This window comes from Nylanderia fulva, unplaced genomic scaffold, assembly GCF_048542155.1.
Source record: "Nylanderia fulva isolate GAGA-0341 unplaced genomic scaffold, ASM4854215v1 Scaffold13, whole genome shotgun sequence".
NCBI lineage: Eukaryota > Metazoa > Arthropoda > Insecta > Hymenoptera > Formicidae > Nylanderia > Nylanderia fulva.
In genome coordinates this window covers 1724083-1744577 of record NW_028189518.1, presented here as the reverse complement: position 1 = coordinate 1744577, position 20495 = coordinate 1724083, and the positions used below count along the sequence as shown (strand labels likewise).

Genomic DNA, 20495 nt, shown 5'->3' with positions numbered 1-20495 from the left:
TTGAAAGTTTCGATTCTTGTCCTTTACAGGTAATGAAATCACGACTCTAGCGCATCGACTAGGATACGATAGGGAGGTGATAAGAATCTGGTTCTGCAATAAGAGGCAAGCTTTGAAGAACACGGTGAGGATGATGTCGAAGGGCGTCGTATAGGGAAGGACTACATCTACCGATCAACCGAGCAACATTTGAGACAAGCTTCAAGCTGAAGCGAGCGATGAGGAACACGTTCCGTGAACTTTTTCAAATCTCGCGTTTCTTCTAGTAATATATAAATAAATTGAATCGCGCGTGAGAGAACGACTTTTCTGTGATTCATTACGGAACAGCAAAGGAAAAAGGTATTCATATATATAAACCCGCAGAAGAAATACCGCAGTTATGAAATTTCGAAAATCCGACACACGGAAAGATCGTTCTAGATCGAGGCGAGGTCCTTCGAATATTGTGATCGCAGGTGTATACGACATCTATATGTAAATAGCTTTAATCTACGAATATGTGATGTATACATGAGTCGAATATCGAAAACTGATAATCTAAAATCGTTGTCTCTCATTTGGTACCAATCCGTCGCGCGCTTCCAATTTTCATAGATATATATCTAGCAGAGAACACACACTGATCCAGTTTCGTGTTTCGAACGAACGGGTTATTGGCAATTGGTAAGCATCAACGAACCGACGAACGTAGATTCTTCTGACGATCAAAATTACGATGAAAAAATTTATCGAGCAACGATAGAGAAACTGCTTCCAATACGTCTTAATCAATTAATTGCTTGAGTGTGACACGTCGGGACACACGCGTACGTTTCTCGCGAAATATAATCCACCAAAACCGGGCGGAAAGGTATGTAAGTCGTCGCACAGAGATAATAATTAATAAAAATTTAATTATACCTTCAAAACGGTTATTTACGAGAATGAAGCGGCGAACGTTTTAACATCTCTACGTGCAATCGATACATAATCAAATGGCGTAACAATCGAGAATGCACTCAAAATCGAAACACTCGATGGGTGGTAAATCTTTTGCGCGCAATAAGAACTGTAACTGAATTTATGTACCGAACCGAGGAAATTAATTACATTCCGGTCTTGAAATATCGTTGTCGCTCGTTGAGTTGGGTAAATAAAAATATCGCTTATTAAATAATAAAAATATCAAATCTCATCACCTCTCTCTTTCTCTCTCTATTGATTATATAATATATCAAATCCCTTATATACATACACAATTAAAACGAGCAATGATAATATTTCTACATGTTATAATTTCGGTGAAAAGTTTTTAATGCGCGCGAGATCTGTAAATTACACGTGTATCTAGAAAAATCAATGAAATTCCTTTAGTGACTAAATAACGCAATAACGTCTTTGAAAGTATGCTATTAAACGATTATATACCACACGCCGCTCCTGAAGCTGTATTTGTTAGTCCTGTAGGAAAAGAGAGACGGTTTAGGGGGACAGACGAGATTCGAGTTTCTGCAAAACTAGTCCGTAATAATCTGCCATATAAGACGTATACGTGTTAAACGAGCACGCATCCTTCGTTCCTATACATATATGCGCGATCCGCTTATTCGCTGAATAACGATGAAGCTCGGAAAACTTCGATTTTACTAGAGCTCGATTCCGATCTGCGGGATATTCGACGAACGATATAATTCTTCGATTACGAGAAAACGCTTCTGCGCGCGTTATTTCATATTTCTATCTTGATTTTTGTAAAGCGTATTTAATACAGCGTCGCGCGACAGAAGGAAAAGTTGGAAGGCGGTCAAGTAATATTCGTATATATTTGTTCGCGAGTGTAGATTATTTTATATATATATATATATATATATATATATATATATATATATATTGCGACAAATATTACAGATGCGTAATTTCGAAATCGAAGAATTATTGATGCATTATTACTGTGTCCCTTTCAACAAAGAAAAAATCATAATCATAAATAAATAAATACCTAAATAAACATGGCCATGTAAAATCGCCTCACGCATAATAATAACTATATTAGACGATTGATTTGCATGCGTCGCTACATACGAACGCATTATGTTGTGACGCAGTCATTTAGCAACAAGCGATCGACAACCCGCAGTCGTATTTCCGCGTAAAATGATATTTAAATGATGCCCATAAAGATATGGTTTTCTTAATATTTAGCAGACAAGTACATTTAATGGGTAAGATTGTGCATAAAATGTACTTCATCCTCTTTATATAATGGGCTATTCGCTACGATAATATCGTGAAATCTTTAACATGATGCGTAGCTAGGGGCGCAAGGGGGTAGCCTGTACATATTTACGATACACATTGTAATATTATAATTAACTTTTATTATATCATAGCTATAAAATAGCTGAATTCAAGCAAAGAAAATTTACATGGTTAAAAAAATAATAAATTTCTAAAAATAAAACATATTTTAAGGTTTTACTTTTAAGAGCCTGAGATGAGCAAAGTGATCTGTTCCTAAAATATTGTATTATACGAGTAAAAGAGAGAATGAGAAAGGAGAAGGCACGAGTGTGGGGGGTTCGGAAAGATGTACGACGAAATAAAACTCAAAATTCAAAATTTTTATTACAGGGGTGGGATGTGTATGTTATCCGTTTTGATAAAAAAGCGAAAATGTTTGTACAGAAATATTCCGGTTATTAAATTTTGTTATAAGAGAAAGAGAGAAAGAGAAAGAATGAAAGGGGAAGAAAGCGAGAGAGAAAGAGAAAGGTGAAAAAGAGCAGAGCGTCAAAAAAGACGCGCCGTAGTGATAAAAAATAAAAACGCGAAAACAGTTTAAGAATCATGTGTATTTTCTTCGTGAAATTGAAATATTCGAATAGATCCATATGAAAATATAAACATGAGTATTACAAAAAAACATGTGAATTGTATTCGTGAATGTCATATTTCTAAGGAAGATAGATCCACGGGCAAATGTTTTATAGCAGTTTCCAGCTGAATTTTTGCTCGTCTTATCTGGTGATGATTTTCGTAAACTCAAAAAATAGACAAAATATAAAAACGGATAGCCCTACGTCACATAACCGAGTAATAAAGAAAAAAATAAACATTCCTGAAAAAAGCCATGTCGAGTTATAAAATAAAATAAAAAAAAAATCACGAATCAATGAGGAAACTGCTCCTGAAACATTGCCCAGCGAAACCAAAGTTCCTACTACGTTTTATAAAGTATATAACTGAACTGCAGAACATTTGAATTGTAAATATGATGAACGCAAAGTTAAGCTAATAATCATGATACAATCAGCAATTTAACGATGCTAAAATACGACTCGCCGATCAATTGATTCGACATTGCCACTGTCGGAGAACATCGATCGACCTTACTATGGAAAGAAAATCACGCAGCTCGGTAAGCCGTCTTCGTTGAAGGCGGGAATCAATTGATTTTGGCAACGAAATAAGCACACAGTCGGCAATTAAGCACATAAGTATACAATTAAACTAAGCAGCCGTAGCTCTAGCTTGAATGTTAGCACCTAGGCACACACGATGTAACATTAAATTACGTATTTAAATGAAGGACAAGAATCTTAGCTGTTAAGCGAATACCTGTGTAAAATTTAGTAGGTGTCCACAAAAATAAAATAAAAACATATATTGTGGTACAAATAATAAAAAGTCGCACCTATTGCTTTTCGCGATTAAAATTTCGTTTGAGTTTTAGACAAATAACTTCAGACGAGTGTCACAAGTACACGATTTTTGTAACATATGTGCATATAACATATCTGAGCTATAACTGTGAGAAATGAGAAAAAGCATTTCTAAGCTATAACTGTTTAAAGACGTAGAATTTTTTCTCCTTAACACAGTTTTAGTTCACAATAATATTCTTTTTTTCTTATTCTAATATAATTTCAGGTACGTAGTAGATTTTACAAGTTATTTCTTATACCTTATTATTGATAAAAAATCAATATTAAAAACAAGTCATAAATAAAAAATATTTCAATCGTATTTTTTTTTAAGTTTTCCCTTAAATATATATCGTTATAATTTTCCTATTTTGATACTTTAATGATAATATATCAAAAAATAATAATTTCAAGAAATCTCCTACAATGTCATTGACTGAAAACAAAGATACCTGCTCTACGCTAAAATTGCTTTTATATTTTATCGTTTAATCTCTGTGTTAATCAATTTTATATCAACTAAATTTATTAATCAACTCTATTAACCAATTCAAAATCAGGCTTGTCATCAGAAACAGAAGCTCTATCTACTTTACTTGACCACTCGATAATGCCATAACCGACCATTCCAGCGCACAATATTCCGATTAAGAGATATAGTTTCGTAAAGGTACACAGATATGGGCTATACACATATGTTATCACTGAACCAGTGGACTCCCACAGGCGGAAATTGGAGAAAGCTGCTTCTTCTTGACCAGGAAATAATATACCGCTTAAGGCTGAAAGTTAATTTCCAAAATCAGTCTTTTTATCTAAATTAATTAATAACTAAACTCTATTATTAATATATTCACTAACAGAACATTTTTTAAAGAAAAATTTATAGAAATATCTATATAAAACTCGACTGTGTACTACTTGTTGGTACAGTATCATCAGATGAGAACGAAATGTTCATCTGTTGGTACAAACTTACACGCAGCAACTAAATTAGAAAATGCGATTTAATTATCACACAACAATTTCGAAATTATCAACAATATATATAATACATTAATATTAAGTATATAAAACTATTCTGCAATAACACAAAATTTTATCAAGAGGCATTTATATTGTATTGCAATTTATTCATCTCGCTCACCGTTAACTTGTACCAGCCAGATTGAATCGCACACACCCCATATACCTGACACCAAGAAAAAGATAATGCCCTGTTCTGGCGTTGGTTTCCATCGTAATATAAAAATTAAGAGACTCAAGTGCAAACAAAAAGCGAAGAACATTACAGGCTTTCTTCCGGTCAATTTCACAATAGATCCCGTGGCGAGTGCGGCTATAGCGTTTGTGACACCAAAACATATCATCACGTAACCGATGTTGCTAATTCCCCAAGCGCAAGAAACGAATGACTGTAATAAATATATAAACCGTTATTTATTATTTTCTTTTTTTTCTTTTTTTTTTAGAAAAAAGATTTTTCTTTTATTTCTAGCGTGAGCAGAAATTTTATTTTAAATGTTTCTTTATTCTCGTAGTTTACTAACTGCATTGTAATCGGCAAATAAAAATGCCTGCTCAGCTCCGATAAATAATATTATCGGCAATATTAAAAGTTGGTTCTTCTCTCTCAACAACTTTAATGTCACGGCCAGAAGCTTGAATCCAGACTTTCCTTTCACTGAACGAGCTCTGCTTCTATCGTATCTATAAAGTATAAATTACAGCGTCAAGAAACTCTTATGTAATATCCTGTAAATTTTGTTATATAAATACGATGTTTTGCTATATTTGATGAAGATGGATGATGAGCAAAATATAAACACAGAATATACCTGGATAAAGAATCAACACCAAATGCAATTATTAAACAAGCTAATATCATACAGCCTAAGTAAATTCCAGAAATTAGATATATTCGTTCTACAGGAGGTCGCTGCAGATTCGGATTTTCCTCTTCCATACCAGATACTCCACAGAAATTTGCACCGCATTTTTTTGCCACAATACTACTATTCAGAGTTACATTTCTGGTAACTGTTTCGATACCATAAGAAAGAACTGTAAAAAAAGTTATATGCAAAAATGAAACTAATTGATTTTATTAATAATAATAAAATTTTCTTGTAAAAAAGGTAAATTTGTCGAATTTGTAAATGCGTTAAAAATTATGAAATATATAATAACACGTAGGATAAGACACGCTATAAATATTATGTCGTTTTATAGAGTAAGCATACTTACTCTTCAATTCTAATAGAATTTAAATATAATCATTAGAATATTCAAACAACAATATCTTGTTATAATGTATACATATAACTTCAACTCGTTAGTTTATATTCTTCTGATCACATCAACAGCAACACTTAATTTCATTTTCATCAGCGTTCGCGTTTTTATGGCTCAACAGCGATGCATTCATATGCACTTCCGCGAGAATCGCATAAATTGCAAGCTGTTGCATTATTTCATTCTGATTCATGATTTTGGCTAACGATTGTTTATTATTGCGTTTTAATTTAGACAATAGATTAAGCAATTATAATTTAAATGCTCTAATTTAAGTTAAATATAATTTAAATACTCTATTAAATTATAATTCAAAATTATTATTTAAATGCTCTAATTTAAGTTAAATATAATTTAAATACTCTATTAAATTATAATTCAAAATTATAATTTAAATAATTCTTATCTTAGAAAGAGATCTCTCATCAAGTTTTTTACATTACTTAATAAACAAATTATGAAAATATAATATGTTGGAAGAATTACTATACAATAATCATAACTTTTTTTATTCTGTATAAAGTGACCAGAGAAATCAAGTATATTTATAACCGCATTATATACGCGAAAATACAATTAAAGTAACCAATAAGTTGAATTACAAGATACTCGTGAGTCTTTGAATATTTTATATTGTCGGCAATAAATTTATACGACGAGTTCGTGTTTCTAACAACAATGCTTCTGTTTTACATATATTATGAAGTACATTATTGCAGCGACTATCAATTCATTCTTACAACACCACACCACGTCATTAAAATTGACATTTGTAAGCAAAATATCGTCTGAGTCGAAGATAAGTTTAATTTATATGCAAATATTTTTCTCGGCACGTTTAATCCCTGGGGTATAAAGTTGATCATCACATATGCCGCATATATTCGCAATAACACAACCCACCTGCTGAAGAAATAAGATTTCCCCACACTTGTGCCATTTGATAGAACATGAAAAAGAGGCCGAAGAATCGTGTGACAAGAACATTTGTAGCTATATCTGAGACAGTTGAGTAGGCTTCGGCTGCTATAGTTAAATATGTACATTTTGCGCACCAAAGTGGCCCTCCGCCTAATCCAACCGATAATCCGGCGGGAATCATCGTATAAAATTGTGGATAAAATTGAGCAGCTATGAAAGGCATATAAGTCAATATGGAAACACACATCGTCCACTTGCATCCTAACCAACTAAAATAAAGAATTATATAAATCTATCCAAAAAACAAAATGTCTAAAATCGGGACATTAAAATGTCTTTTAGACATCATATTAAAAAATGTCTTTAAGACGTTTTATGTTCCGTTTTAGACGTGATGTTGTTTGGGTATTTACTTATTTACTCATATTAATTAATTAGGTTATTTTTCAAATAAAATATAGTTAAAGTGAAGTAAGATTTATATTCGTGGTTCGTTTTTATATTCGAGATTATCTTAAGTATCATCTTAAACAATTTTATAATTCTATTCAATCAATGAAATAATCACATAACATCTTCAGACTGTATTTAAGACAATCATGAATAATAAAGTGGATTATAAACAGATATATTAAAGTTACGTTGATTTGATTAGAAAAATGTATCCAATTTTATTCACGCAAATACAAGTTTATTTCATTCTTGATCAATGATGGAACCCACGGTTGCGTGCGACAAAATTCTGGGTCAAGGTAAAGACCACGGATAATAAAGTTTAGTGGCGTGGGATTCTGTACAAAATTAATCCCTTCTATGTATCCCACTTATAGATATTGAGCTGTCATCGTCTATGATCCAAGGTTCTTTTCCGACATATAATATTTATCAAAACGGGATTCTTGATTTATTTTATCGCGATAACGAGTAAGAGGAACCGGATTTGAAGACAACTCTCCTTTAGTTTGAGACGCGGAATATTTATCGCAGCATCAAAAATGTCAAACTGTTATTTCGTCAAATTATATCGTTTTTTTACTTGATATACGAAATCGCATTAAACAATACAGAGAGAGAGATGTAAGAAAAATATATAAATGAGATTAGCTAAGTGTCTTACCTTATAACGAGAGCGGGTAGAAAAATGTTGCTGAAGAGCAGACTGCCGTAAATTGCCGATAAAGTAAATGTACCGAGCGATTGATTCGCATTGATAGAGCTCTGTAAATTCGAGGCTCCCATAAAGGCAGTAAAATTCACCATAAAAGCGCAACCGATCGCTAGAATATTCCTTATAATTCGCCATCGTTCTGATGGCTCAAAATTCGGAGTCGGCATTTTTACGAATCGTCTTGGCACCTGGGTTTCATCAACCGTCATAATTTAATTAATGCCCAATTATTTAATAGTATCTACAGCACTTCCAAAAATGCGTACGATACTTTCGTGATTTCGCCAACCGATAAATTGCAAATTATCGTCTTTCGAGAAGCATAAAAACAAAGATAATGTATAATACGCGCTCTTAATTTTTATTATGTCTATTCGTAAAAAATCTTAATATATTCGTTTTATTTTTTTATGATTTGCTATCAAGATTTCAACTTCAATATATATATATATTTTTTTATCTGCAATATACATTTCAAATCGATTGAATTAATAGACCTCGTTATCTCAATCGCAATTTTCATTGAAAGATATCGGTAAATGATTATGAACTGGGAAATTAAAACTGAAACTGAATATTCACATTTATTCCTATAATGATCAGCCGTGATTTGCGTAAAGCCAATAACGATTTCAAGGTAATCAGTGAATGTAGAAACGGCATGTGTAGCATTATGTCGTAATTGTGATGAATTAGCATTGTTTTATAAATATAGATATGAATATTTTACTTGCTTTATTGCCATTAAAATATTATAATGTCAGTTGTGATATGTTTTTGATAGTGTTTTATATGTCAACAAAATGCCTAATTCGAGCGGAATTATGCAAAAACCATTTTCTATTCGGTAAGATACACGATCGTCAGAGCATTAACAGGCAATCTGTCCTTGGGATTGGGTATCCTTGCTCCTTTCACGCACCTTAATCGCACTTGATACAATTTCCATTCCGATCGCGCACGTCGTTTGGAATATATAACGCGCCGATCGAACTGAAATCCTGTCACATACAAATAGATGCACACGATAACGTAACGCAAAACAAGTTTATCGACAAAACGTCGAGTAACATCGCGCAAATGGGCTTTGATGAAAATCTGTAACGTAGGCACGAAAGACTGCTGTTTGTACGAATATTTGTCGAATATTTGTCGAATACAATTTCTCAAAATATACGGATATAAGAATTTAATTTTAAACGAGAATATTCGGGCCAGTTTCTCGTTTAGAGGTTTTTAATAGCGAATAATTCGGTTGAACGCACTTAGTATGCACACTCGTTTAATTTTTTGTATATTCAATTAATATTGAAAATGTATATATGTATCTATAGAAAAGTAAATGAAGGCGCATTTAGTGCGTGACCGCGCGCATTAAGCGTACAATTGGCTATGAAAGAAACAAGGTATATATACCTTTTACTTTATATTTTTAAATTAATCTCATTTATTTATTTTGTTATCAGATGTGTTAAAAGATAAATAATTTACAGAATAGCCCGTCGATGCTAAAACAATTAAATGTATTCAAATGGATTGTATATTTAAAGCTTCAATACCACGGTACTTTGCACTGGACAATTATTATGAAAATAAGGAATGTGTTGTTAAATGAACAAGAAAATTAATGCATGTGTTATAGATATTTATGTCATTAACATAACTTGTAATTAAATGGAAAATCATAAGAATTTTTCTTTAGAACGTCATTCGTAACGTCACCAGTTACGTGTATAGGTGCTAATTACATATAAGACTAACACAATGCTTAAAATCCACTCTCTCTCTTGACATATCATTTAAACAGTAATTATCTTATTATTTCCAATTGTTGCAAATATTGCTGGATTTAAATGATGATTACACAATTATCAACAATATTATGTGTATTAATTATGCAATAAATTCGCTGTATCAAAGAGTACTAATCTGCGAAAATCAGGACAACCTTGCATATGCGTTCATACCTATATTGCGAAATTCAATTAGCCTCTGGCACATCACTTGTCATTTTCACTCTACTGTCACCGTCGCGCACAACTATGTAACTCTATTGGATGAGACTTACGGGCAGCACGATAATGATGAAATATTCTACGCATGACATAAAGCAAAAATATTGGGTAGTTACATAGCAATTGTCATTATTGTAATTTAGTATGCATTGTATCTTCTATTAAAATAATGTAAACTATAACAAATATAATTTCTATTCAACAGACTTTCCAACAAACTTTTCAAGCACACTAATTATTAGATTTACATCACAATCAAATTAGCTAATTAGAAAAAATTTTTTACATATGATCTTTCACGTGTAAAAAATACTTTCTGCAAACTTTTATAACAAAATGTATATATATTTTTTTATATATTATTATATGCATATATATAATACGTATTTAATATATAAATATATATTAAATAATGAATTTTTCTTTCTAATTATGAATAACATGCAAAAAGAATTTACAGTACAGCGCATGTATGTGAATAATTTTTCTTCTTAAGCGAAACTAATAAATCATATAAAAAAATTTCTAAAATTCTTATATTATTACGAATAAAGTAGACAACGTAACTCATTAATTAAATTAATACAATTTAAAGTAACATTTTGTTATAAATTTGTAATTTTGTCATTTAAACTTTATATCTTTTAAAACAATCATTCGTTAAAGATAACGAAAGATGGAGAACTAAACTCTCGTATCTGACCTTTAATAATCAATTTGAGCTTATATCATGTAATCAAGAAAGTTCATGTGGTTTTCTTGCTAAGCTCTCTATCATTAATAAATATTGATTGAAAGCCGCCATCGAGTCTAATCTACAGCAAACTCGTCACTTGCTTGCACAAAGCTTTAGCGCTAATGGTGAGATTCTTAGTGTGTTATATTTCTATAATAATGCACACATGTTATTTTTATAATAAAAATCACATGCAAACATGGTTACCTTATTTAAAAAGTTATTTAAATGAAAAAAAGTTATTAAAATAAAAATTCACGCACCGTTTCTTTCGCGTTTCCCCTATGTAATATCTAAACTTATCCTACAGGGTTTATCCTTACATACCTATATCAACTGAGATTTTCCAATTCCGTGAAGTCAAGGTTCAAATTTTTCCTGATCATCGATTTATATATGTGACAACTTGAGATTCGTTCTGACACACTTGAGATTCGTTCGTTTAAGCGCGCGGAGCGGTAAAACGCTAGAGCTATAAACGTTACTTGTCAAGATACTGCGAATGAGCAAACAAATAAGATTCAGATGGTTAACGGCTTTTCCCCAATCACGTCTACCATCTTCAGGTAATTATATGATAGTGAATCCCTCACTACCAGTATAATTCGTGACGTTTATCAAATGGCACGTCCGTGTTCGAAGCGCGTGCACGCCTCCCATCGCCATCGTATCTTAATCGTAGAGTCTTAAACTTTATTTAATCGCCTTCATCCTCCTTCATTAACTGTCGCCCATTATCCGCGGTAATTATGGCCTCGTTAATCTATTCGATAGCGTGAAGCAAACTATATTGCTTTAGGTAATCTCGAAACAGCATTTCTCGACAGCAAAGAAGACGAATCTCTACTTAGAAAAGATTCCTACAAATAGCGAATCGTATTATTTACGAATATTCTTTAAACGATGTTGAAATAGAAATAAAAATTGAACGAAGCGAAATGACACGATTAATTATGTGCTATAAATTATATACGAAATATCGTATTAAAAATTATCTAAAATTACAAAATTTAGATAGAAAATGGATACAGAATCAGGCGCAAAAATTAAATGCAACAAACTTGTTTCAAATCTTCTTGAATTTGAACGGTTGAACTTCTTTTAGACCATCTTCAGCAGATCAATCAATTAACAAAAAAAAATCATGCGTTCTTTTCGATCACTTTAAGGACTTATCAAGGACGTGAAACAGAGATGTGGATCAGGACACGCGAATTTTTTTGTTAATTTGTTAAAGATAATCCAAAGGAAGAATCAAAACGTTCAAATTAAATAATAAAGATTTTAAAACAGTTTGTTAAACAAGTTTGTTACTCCAATTTCTACATCTAACTCTTATTAGCACATTTTATACCTAAATTTTGTATTTATATATCAAAGCCATTTCATGTGTTTTATTATAGCTGTAAAATTATATATTCCAATTATATTTGGTCATTGACATCAAAGGAGAGCATCAATTAGATCTATACATATATGTCAGATTTAATAGACATGCAATTAATTGAAGTAAATAATTTAGTAAACTTGAGTCTAATGTATGAAATAAATGATATTCTAATGATAGCTTTGATTAGAAATGGATACATCGACTGGCTAAACAACAATCATCACATGCAAGTTGTAAACCATGCACGAGAGACGTGCAGAAATTATAGCAATTAATTAGGACAGAGCCGCTGCAACAGACGCGGACAGAATACCGTGGACATCAATTCTATTCTCTGGTTATATAGCTTTCCATCAATTTTCATAATTTTCGATTAATGAAATTATTGACATTTTAAGTAAATGCGTTTTTAAATATTGAAATTCATAAGCAAAAATATTGTAAAAGACTAAGATATTGTATTTGATCAATAAAGTTTTAGTATATAATACATACGAAACTAGGGCAGAGCTTTGCGATGAGGAAGATTAACGAATCTCTGCCAACTGTGTTCATTAATCGTCAGGATTAATTGTGGATTATTCTATCGAGTTCAAAGAAAAATCTGCTTTTTACGTACTTACAATCTCATCAAACGCTTAATACTCTTTACATCTTTGTTACGTTGTAACAATCATTTGGAACTATGAATAATTATTATACGAATATTATAATTAAATATTTAATTGTAGTATTTCTAGTGTATTATTAATAAAAGTAAATTATATATATATGTATATATACATATATATGTTTGACGTCGAGAATATAATATATATATATATATATAGCTTTCTGAAAATATAGAGAAATATATTCCCTCAGAATAATTAATCTTTTCTAATTATTTATTACTTTTGTAAATTACACTGACCAATAATTGCGTTTATATGCTGCCCCTGTTATTATTTGTGCGACAATTACCAGTAATTAATGTTTATATATAAGAGCAACCTATGTATGTTGCGTCATAAATATTCCGTCGTACATATTTATGCTACGCTAAATTGTCTTTGCCAAAATTGTTTCAGAATATTTGACAGAAGTGTCTGGCATTCTGAACATTGAAATTGGAATAACGGATCTTGTGCAGTCAAAATGTGGAAGCTTTGCAAGAACGGCGTGTAAATATAATATTCCTTTGAGAATCGCGTTCCGTGGACTTGTCCGAAATCGTGAAAGCACTTTATCAACTTCATTTCATGTTTACGTCAAAATCATAAACGCGATTTTTACGCTTTCGATATTGTAGCAAAAATTAATTTTGCTACAATATTTTCGATTTTTTAAATATTGTATTTATTTAAAATAAAAAAGTGATTTAAAATTGTTCGTCTTGTTTGATCATAAAAAATTACTTATTAAACTTTTCTTATTATTGTACAAGTTTTTTTTTGTTAAAGAGAGTTAGTAATTATAATATAAAATGTTTTTGATATTAATTTCAATATAAATAATATTGTTTATTTCGCATTTATAAATAATATTGTTACTTGTAATATTAAAATATTCTGAATTATAACATACACATATAAAAAAATACTTTTTTTTATCAAAATTATTTATACTATGATATTTGTATATTTTAATGTAATATTCGTATAATATTTGTACGTTAAATTATATACTACTATAAGATTATACACACACATAACGTGTTATTAGAGAAGAGACAGAATAAATTTTTAAACATTTTATATCTGTGTTTATAAAAAAGAATAATAATTATTTATATGTACGTAAACGTCGTTGTTATAAATAAATTATAAGATATTCTTATAGACCAATATGAAATAATTTCTGCATTAAAGATACTCATTACTCTCAGTATGTCAACGTTAGGACGTTGCAATTATAAGGGTAAGAGAATATCTAATAGATATATGTTGCAATGTATTTTATGGGATGCATATATGCTGCATATCAACCGCAATTGTGCGTCCGATAGCGAGTTTTACTCCACTGAGGCCGTAACACTCGTTAACGACGAAAAGACAATAAAGACCACGGCTGCGTTATATATTTTAAAGAGCTTGTATAGAAACAATTATGTACCACATAATTTTATAAAAGTAGTGCAAAGAAAATTATGTACGTAATTTCATCTTTCCATATTTCGTTAAATCCAATTTTCGATATACAAATATTCTAATTTTTGTCCTTTGTCATTGGTTTTTTCTTTTAAGTATACAGTCTTTCTCACAATAGAACTGTATTATATTTTAGACAAATTAATTAATTTTTTTAAATAGACAAATTTTAAAACACTTATTTTGAAATAATTCTAAAAATTAAAATTTAAAGAATTTTAATGTTTTAAATTTTTCTAAAAATATTATTTCTTTTATCTTTTCTAAGAATAGTCTCAATATAATTAAAATTCTTTTAAAAATAAATTAAAGTAAAATAATGAATATTTTGCATATTTATTTCTTGTTTTTTAAATATATTAATGATCCCAATACCTCTAGAATAATTTAAATATTTAAAAAATTCTAATAATCCCGTAGTACCCCTAACAACTTTATTTGCTGGTTAATTGAACGGGAATTATCTGAGATTTAAGGTGCGCTGTCCTAATATTAGTGTTCTACTCGCGTGCTCTAATCGAATGCACCGAAAGCACTCGTGATTACGTATCATTGCACATAAGTAAAATATACAATACGTGAAATATTTTGATCTTAGATATATCTTATGAATCTCTCGCTATGCATCTTGGCCGCAGTATTAAATCGTCTATAGTGTGAGTATAGTTTATATCAATTATTCTTTGCTCAGTTAGACCTATGATTTGTTAAACGCACGCGGATAAATTAAGAAAAGAGAAGAATTCACCTTTTGCAAAATAATTATTATCAGCAGATGAGCGTAAACATATCACGCTTCTTGACGATCGTGCAATTTTATGATCGTTACTTGAACATTCATTGATATTAATGTAACTTTACTTTTTTTTTAACCAAGAAACAAAGATAAGTTTATAATTAAAATTGATTGATTGAAATTTATGTAATATATAATTTATAAAAAAATAATTTATGGCAAAAAATTATTAATTATTATTTATATAATTTATCATAATTTTGCTAACTTAATTAATTGATCACTTAATTTTACATTCAGTTAAAGTAAAGTTTAAAAACAATTTCTACTGAATAAGTTCTAGAATGGATAAGCTGTAAATTAAAGTAAGATCAGCCATGAGCAACCATAAATTAGAGTATGTCGGCGCGATATAAAAATAAATTATTACTATTACATATAATTATTAATTAAATTAGCAAAGTTATGATAAATTATATAAATAATTAATAATTTTTTTTATCAAATTATATTTTTATAAATTATACATTACAAAAATTTCAATCTATCAGTTTTAATTAAAAATTGTCTTCTTTCTTGCTTAAAGTAAAGTTATATATTAAAATCAACGAATGCAAGTATAACGATCATAAAATTGCATGATCGTCAAGGAATGTGATATGTTTACGCTCATCTGCTGACAATAATAATTATTCTGCAAAAGGTGGGTTCTTCTCTTTTCTTGATTTATATACACGGATTTGTAGAAATTATAAATAAATCTGTTACCTCAAAATGGATAAGCCGGAACAGATTAGGTTGAATAACTTTTATTAAATTGCTTCAATATTTATATAACAAAACTAAAATAAAAATTGAACATGGTTCATTATAGAAAGAGTACTTTTTCAATTAATTTTAATAAATTTTTAAAATCTTTTACAAACTATCATAAAATCGCACGATTGTCAAAGAGTGTGACATGTTTACGCTTATCTGCTGATAATAATAATTATCCTGCAAAAGAATATTTATCTTTTCTTGATTTATACGCGTGCGTTTAACAAATCATAGGTCTAACTGATCAATTTTAAATAAAATTTAAATTTTATCTAATTTAGCTATTTATTGAATAAAGAATCATTTTAATAATTATATTTGATAGTAATAAAACAACAAATGTATTCAAAAAAAAGGCCAACTTATCGAGCAATATTTAAGATGTTATATTCAATTAAAATTTATTCCATAAACAATATATTAAAATTACAAAAAAACCTTCCATAAACGTTTTAACCGCACGCGGTCTTCCTCAGTATAACAGTGTTAAGTAATTTATAATTCTTACAAAAAATAGATCATAATATTCTTAAAATTACTAATAGTCTGTTACTTCGAGTCGAGAATTATAAGAAATTTATGCGTGTTACAATTTGTCATATTTAATTTATAAAAGTATTCGCTGTGATATGATCTTTTGATGTTAGTCGGATCTCGTAAATTATTTCTTCGTTTTTAAGCCAGAAATTCTTAATATTCATAGGCGTTTGTGTCGCCTCTTCTCACAGTTTTAACACAGTTTTTTTTAAAAAATTGAAAATATTATAAAAAGATAAAACCAACAGTCTAACAAGACACCTCATTTTGAACTGTTCAAAATGAGGTGTCTTGTTAGACTATTGGTAAAATTGATATTTTAATAGTAATAATTTATTTTTATATCGCGCCGACATACTCTAATTTATGGTTGCTCATGGCTGATCTTACTTTAATTTACAGCTTATCCATTCTAGAACTTATTCAGTAGAAATTGTTTTTAAACTTTACTTTAACTGATGTAAAATTAAGTGATCAATTAATTAAGTTAGCAAAATTATGATAAATTATATGAATAATAATTAATACTTTTTTTTGTCATAAATTATATTTTTATAAATTATATATTACAAAACTTTCAATCAATCAATTTTAATTAAAGGCTTGTCTTTTTTTGGTTAAAGTAAAGTTATATTAAAATCAATGAATGTGCAAGTAACGATCATAAAATTGCACGATCGTCAAGAAGCGTGATATGTTTACGCTCATCTGCTGATAATAATTATTTTGCAAAAGGTGAATTCTTCTCTTTTCTTAATTTATCCGCGTGCGTTTAACAAATCATAGGTCTAACTGAGCAAAGAATAATTGATATAAACTATACTCACACTATAGACGATTTAATACTGCGGCCAAGATGCATAGCGAGAGATTTATAAAATATATCTGAGAGTATATGAATTCGCCTATTTTATATTTTACTTACGTGCAATAGTACGTAATTAGAAATGCTTTTAATGCATTTGATTAGAGCACATAAGTAGGGCAACGCACCTCAAATCTCGTATAATTATCACTGAATTAACAAGTAAGGTTGTTAGGACTACAGGATTATTGGAATTTTTTAATATTTAAATAATTTTAGAAGTATACTAAGAATTTAATACTTTATTTTAATTTATTTAAAACAAATTTTAAATTAAATTGGGACTATTTTTAATAAAAATAAAAGAAAATATATTTTTAGGAAAATTTGAAACGTTAAAGTTCTATTTTCACTAAGAGTTTAACAAGGCTCTGTAATATAAATATAAATATAAATTTAAAGTGTCAAACAGGCAATAAGAGCCAAATCGCGGATGACAGTGCGTTATCCCAACGAAACTAAATTTTTTAGTTAGAATTAAAAACCTGTGCACAAGGCACCAAATTTTACTTGGTCACGGCCAAGATTTAAATTGGAATAATCTCTACAAGAGATTTAATTCCATACATCCCCTGTTCCCCCCTAAGGAAATAAATGCGAGAGAAAAATATAGATCCGAAAGTCGCTGAATCGGGAATCAAACCCGAGACCTTTCGCTTGCCGGGCGACTGCTCTTCCAACTGAGCTATTCAGATCCTCGATTCCCGATTCAGCGACTTTCGGATCTATATTTTTCTCTCGCATTTATATCCTTAGGGGGGAACAGGGGATGTATGGAATTAAATCTCTTGTAGAGATTATTCCAATTTAAATCTTGGCCGTGACCAAGTAAAATTTGGTGCCTTGTGCACAGGTTTTTAATTCTAACTAAAAAATTTAGTTTCGTTGGGATAACGCACTGTCATTCGCGATTTGGCTCTTATTGCCTGTTTGACACTTTAAATTTATATTTCTATTTTCACTTTTATTTTTATTAAAAATAACATTTTTTTATACAAATTTATTTATACAAATTAATTTTATCGTGATTTTAACATTTTTTTAGTTAATTGAAATATATACAAGTTAGAAAATTAAAAATAATTATGAAATGTGTTAAAAATCATATGTACACATTTAAAACATTTTTAATGTATTAAAAATTGTATGGGTTATGGAATAATGTAATGGATATAAGATCGAGGCCAGGCTGATCAAAGTAGAAGAATCAGATTGAGAGATTTATCGTAATTATATTATTTATATTAATATTTTAATAAAATAGAAGCCAAGGATGAATAAATCAATAGAATGGAAAAAAGAAGATTTTAATACTTTAGACATCTTTTGAGAATGTGTGAGATCGAATGGCCATACAAGATATTCTGATAAACATTACAGAAAGGGAGAAGCGCAACAGGTCCTTGCGATTTGGGGACGAGAAAATTTGATAGATCATAATAATCAAAAGACTCGAAGAAAAAGATGCATTAAATGGAAATCGTGACGATAGGAAATGGCAAGACAGCTTGCAACGTATATCGCAATTGCAACCTGCTAATAATAATATTTTCATTATATTTTACTTTATAATTCAGTACTTACCTGAAGCATCAAAATAATATGCTATTACAAAAACAATAATATAATAATATAAAAAGTCATTACTATACTTATGTATATTAAAGTAGAACATTCGAAAGCATATCTTATACATATACGGGAAGCAACATTTGTGAAATATTTTGCAGAGCCTATTCTTCGAGCATTTTAATGCTTAATATATACTGATTCTTCAAAAAATCAATTTGTGAATTTTGTTAATTCTATATATCTATATGCATTATTCTGTTCTTATTTATTTGACGACTATGACGCTTTTTTTACATAAAAATTTTTACATTGAAACTTTACCTACATTTTAATATTTTTATTTTTGTTTATATTAAATATAAAACAAAAAATAAAGACTTTTTCCCTTAAAATTGAGACTCATGCTATCAATTAAGCTTAGTAAAAACTTGGTCGGTCCAGCCCGTCGTTGAGATAATTAATACTTTATTATTAAAGAAGATAAAAGATTTATTTGATGGTTAATGGATATTAGATTAAATTCAATATACATGTTATGATGCAAATTGTATTTCAATTAATTTTTTTTATTAATTTCTTGTTCATATTAAAATCAAAATGCATCAGTTTCGAGTGAAATATGTTAATTAAAAACGAAGTAAAATTTATTTTTGTTGATACAGCCTTATATTATATACAATATCACTTTATTAGATCTTTTAAGAAATATATCTATCTAATTTTTAAATAAAAAGATTCCGTAAATATGTTTCCAAATGTTAATAAAAACTGTACATTAAATTATAATCACTTTCGACAACATAAAATATTATAACAAACAAATATTAATAGCTTATATATAACTATATTTCTAAAATTTATAAGAGTGAAACTTAATTTGCTGTAACTAGACTGTCGTATCAACATAATTTAACTCTGTTACTATTAAGTATGATAGAAGTTTTGTCCATGTTGTGGAAATTTTTAGTGGTATATATACGTGATGAATAATATTACATTTATATTATAATGAGAAAATGAAGGGAGAAGAAAACACTGGAAGAGGAATGCTCGCTCTTATACGCATGAGAGACCATATATATCTGAGAAATAAATTTGTTTTACGAAAGATATCCCCCTTATTTTCTTTGTTACACGCGTTTTTTCTCACACCGAGCACTCAAAGCAAATAGAAATAAAAATATTGCATAAAATATATATTTTATGTTATAATTAATAAATAAAAAAATTATATAATTTCTCTTGAATGAATCTTTTTGTTCTTAAAATATTACGAAGAAAAAAATGCTTCGAAGTGTTATTTTTAAACCATTTTGATGTCGCTTTGTTGCATCATATATTACATATGAAAATTTACAGATCTATTTGAAAAACTCACGTAATATAATACTGAATAATAAATTCATGAGGATAAATTGTAATATAATACACACAATGCATACACATACCAACAATTATTGTGCATTATCACAATATAATATCTCTATAAAATTATATATTCTGCAAAATCAAGTCATAAATTTAATCTTAAAGCATTTCTCTTCCTCTTTCTCTCCACATGTACCTATACGTGACTAACGAGGTTCTCCCTTTCGAAATTTAAACAGCTACCGTTCCGTTGAACGC

General features: G+C 29.5%; 2 protein-coding genes across 8 annotated transcripts in view; one reads left to right on the top strand and one right to left on the bottom strand.

Annotated features, from left to right (window-relative positions):
- The window catches only part of pdm3 (POU-domain protein pdm3), a 134894-nt gene extending 130886 nt beyond the window's left edge, over window positions 1-4008 (top strand). For all 4 annotated transcript variants that reach the window (XM_029304625.2, XM_029304627.2, XM_029304624.2 and 1 more), the window contains one exon: window positions 30-4008. In XM_029304625.2, coding sequence (XP_029160458.1) covers window positions 30-154 — 125 coding nt within the window. In that variant the 3' untranslated portion in view covers window positions 155-4008. The remainder of the gene's footprint in view (window positions 1-29) is intronic.
- On the bottom strand, window positions 2815-11234 carry LOC114932511 (UNC93-like protein). Of its 4 annotated transcripts, none has more exons than XM_029304746.2 (8): window positions 11149-11234; window positions 10038-10164; window positions 8020-8380; window positions 6885-7171; window positions 5525-5750; window positions 5237-5396; window positions 4834-5101; window positions 2815-4468 (listed from the first exon to the last, which is right to left on the bottom strand). In XM_029304746.2, the coding sequence occupies exons 3-8, from the start codon at window positions 8277-8279 to the stop codon at window positions 4215-4217; spliced, it is 1455 nt and encodes a 484-aa protein (XP_029160579.1). In that variant the 5' UTR covers window positions 8280-8380; window positions 10038-10164; window positions 11149-11234; the 3' UTR covers window positions 2815-4214. The 4 variants fall into 4 exon arrangements, with proteins under 4 accessions (XP_029160579.1, XP_029160581.1, XP_029160580.1 ...); XM_029304748.2 differs by having other exon boundaries at window positions 8020-8258; XM_029304747.2 differs by lacking the exon at window positions 10038-10164.
- Between the last annotated feature and the right edge of the window lie 9261 nt (window positions 11235-20495).

Coding starts and splice junctions, on each gene's coding strand:
- LOC114932511 (XM_029304746.2), bottom strand. CDS start 8,279: ATGACGGTTGATGAAACCCAGGTGCCAAGACGATTCGTAAAAATGCCG. Junction 5,397..5,524: donor GGTGTTGATTCTTTATCCAG/GTATATTCTGTG, acceptor TATACTTTATAG/ATACGATAGAAGCAGAGCTC. Junction 5,102..5,236: donor TATTTGCCGATTACAATGCA/GTTAGTAAACTA, acceptor TATTTATTACAG/TCATTCGTTTCTTGCGCTTG.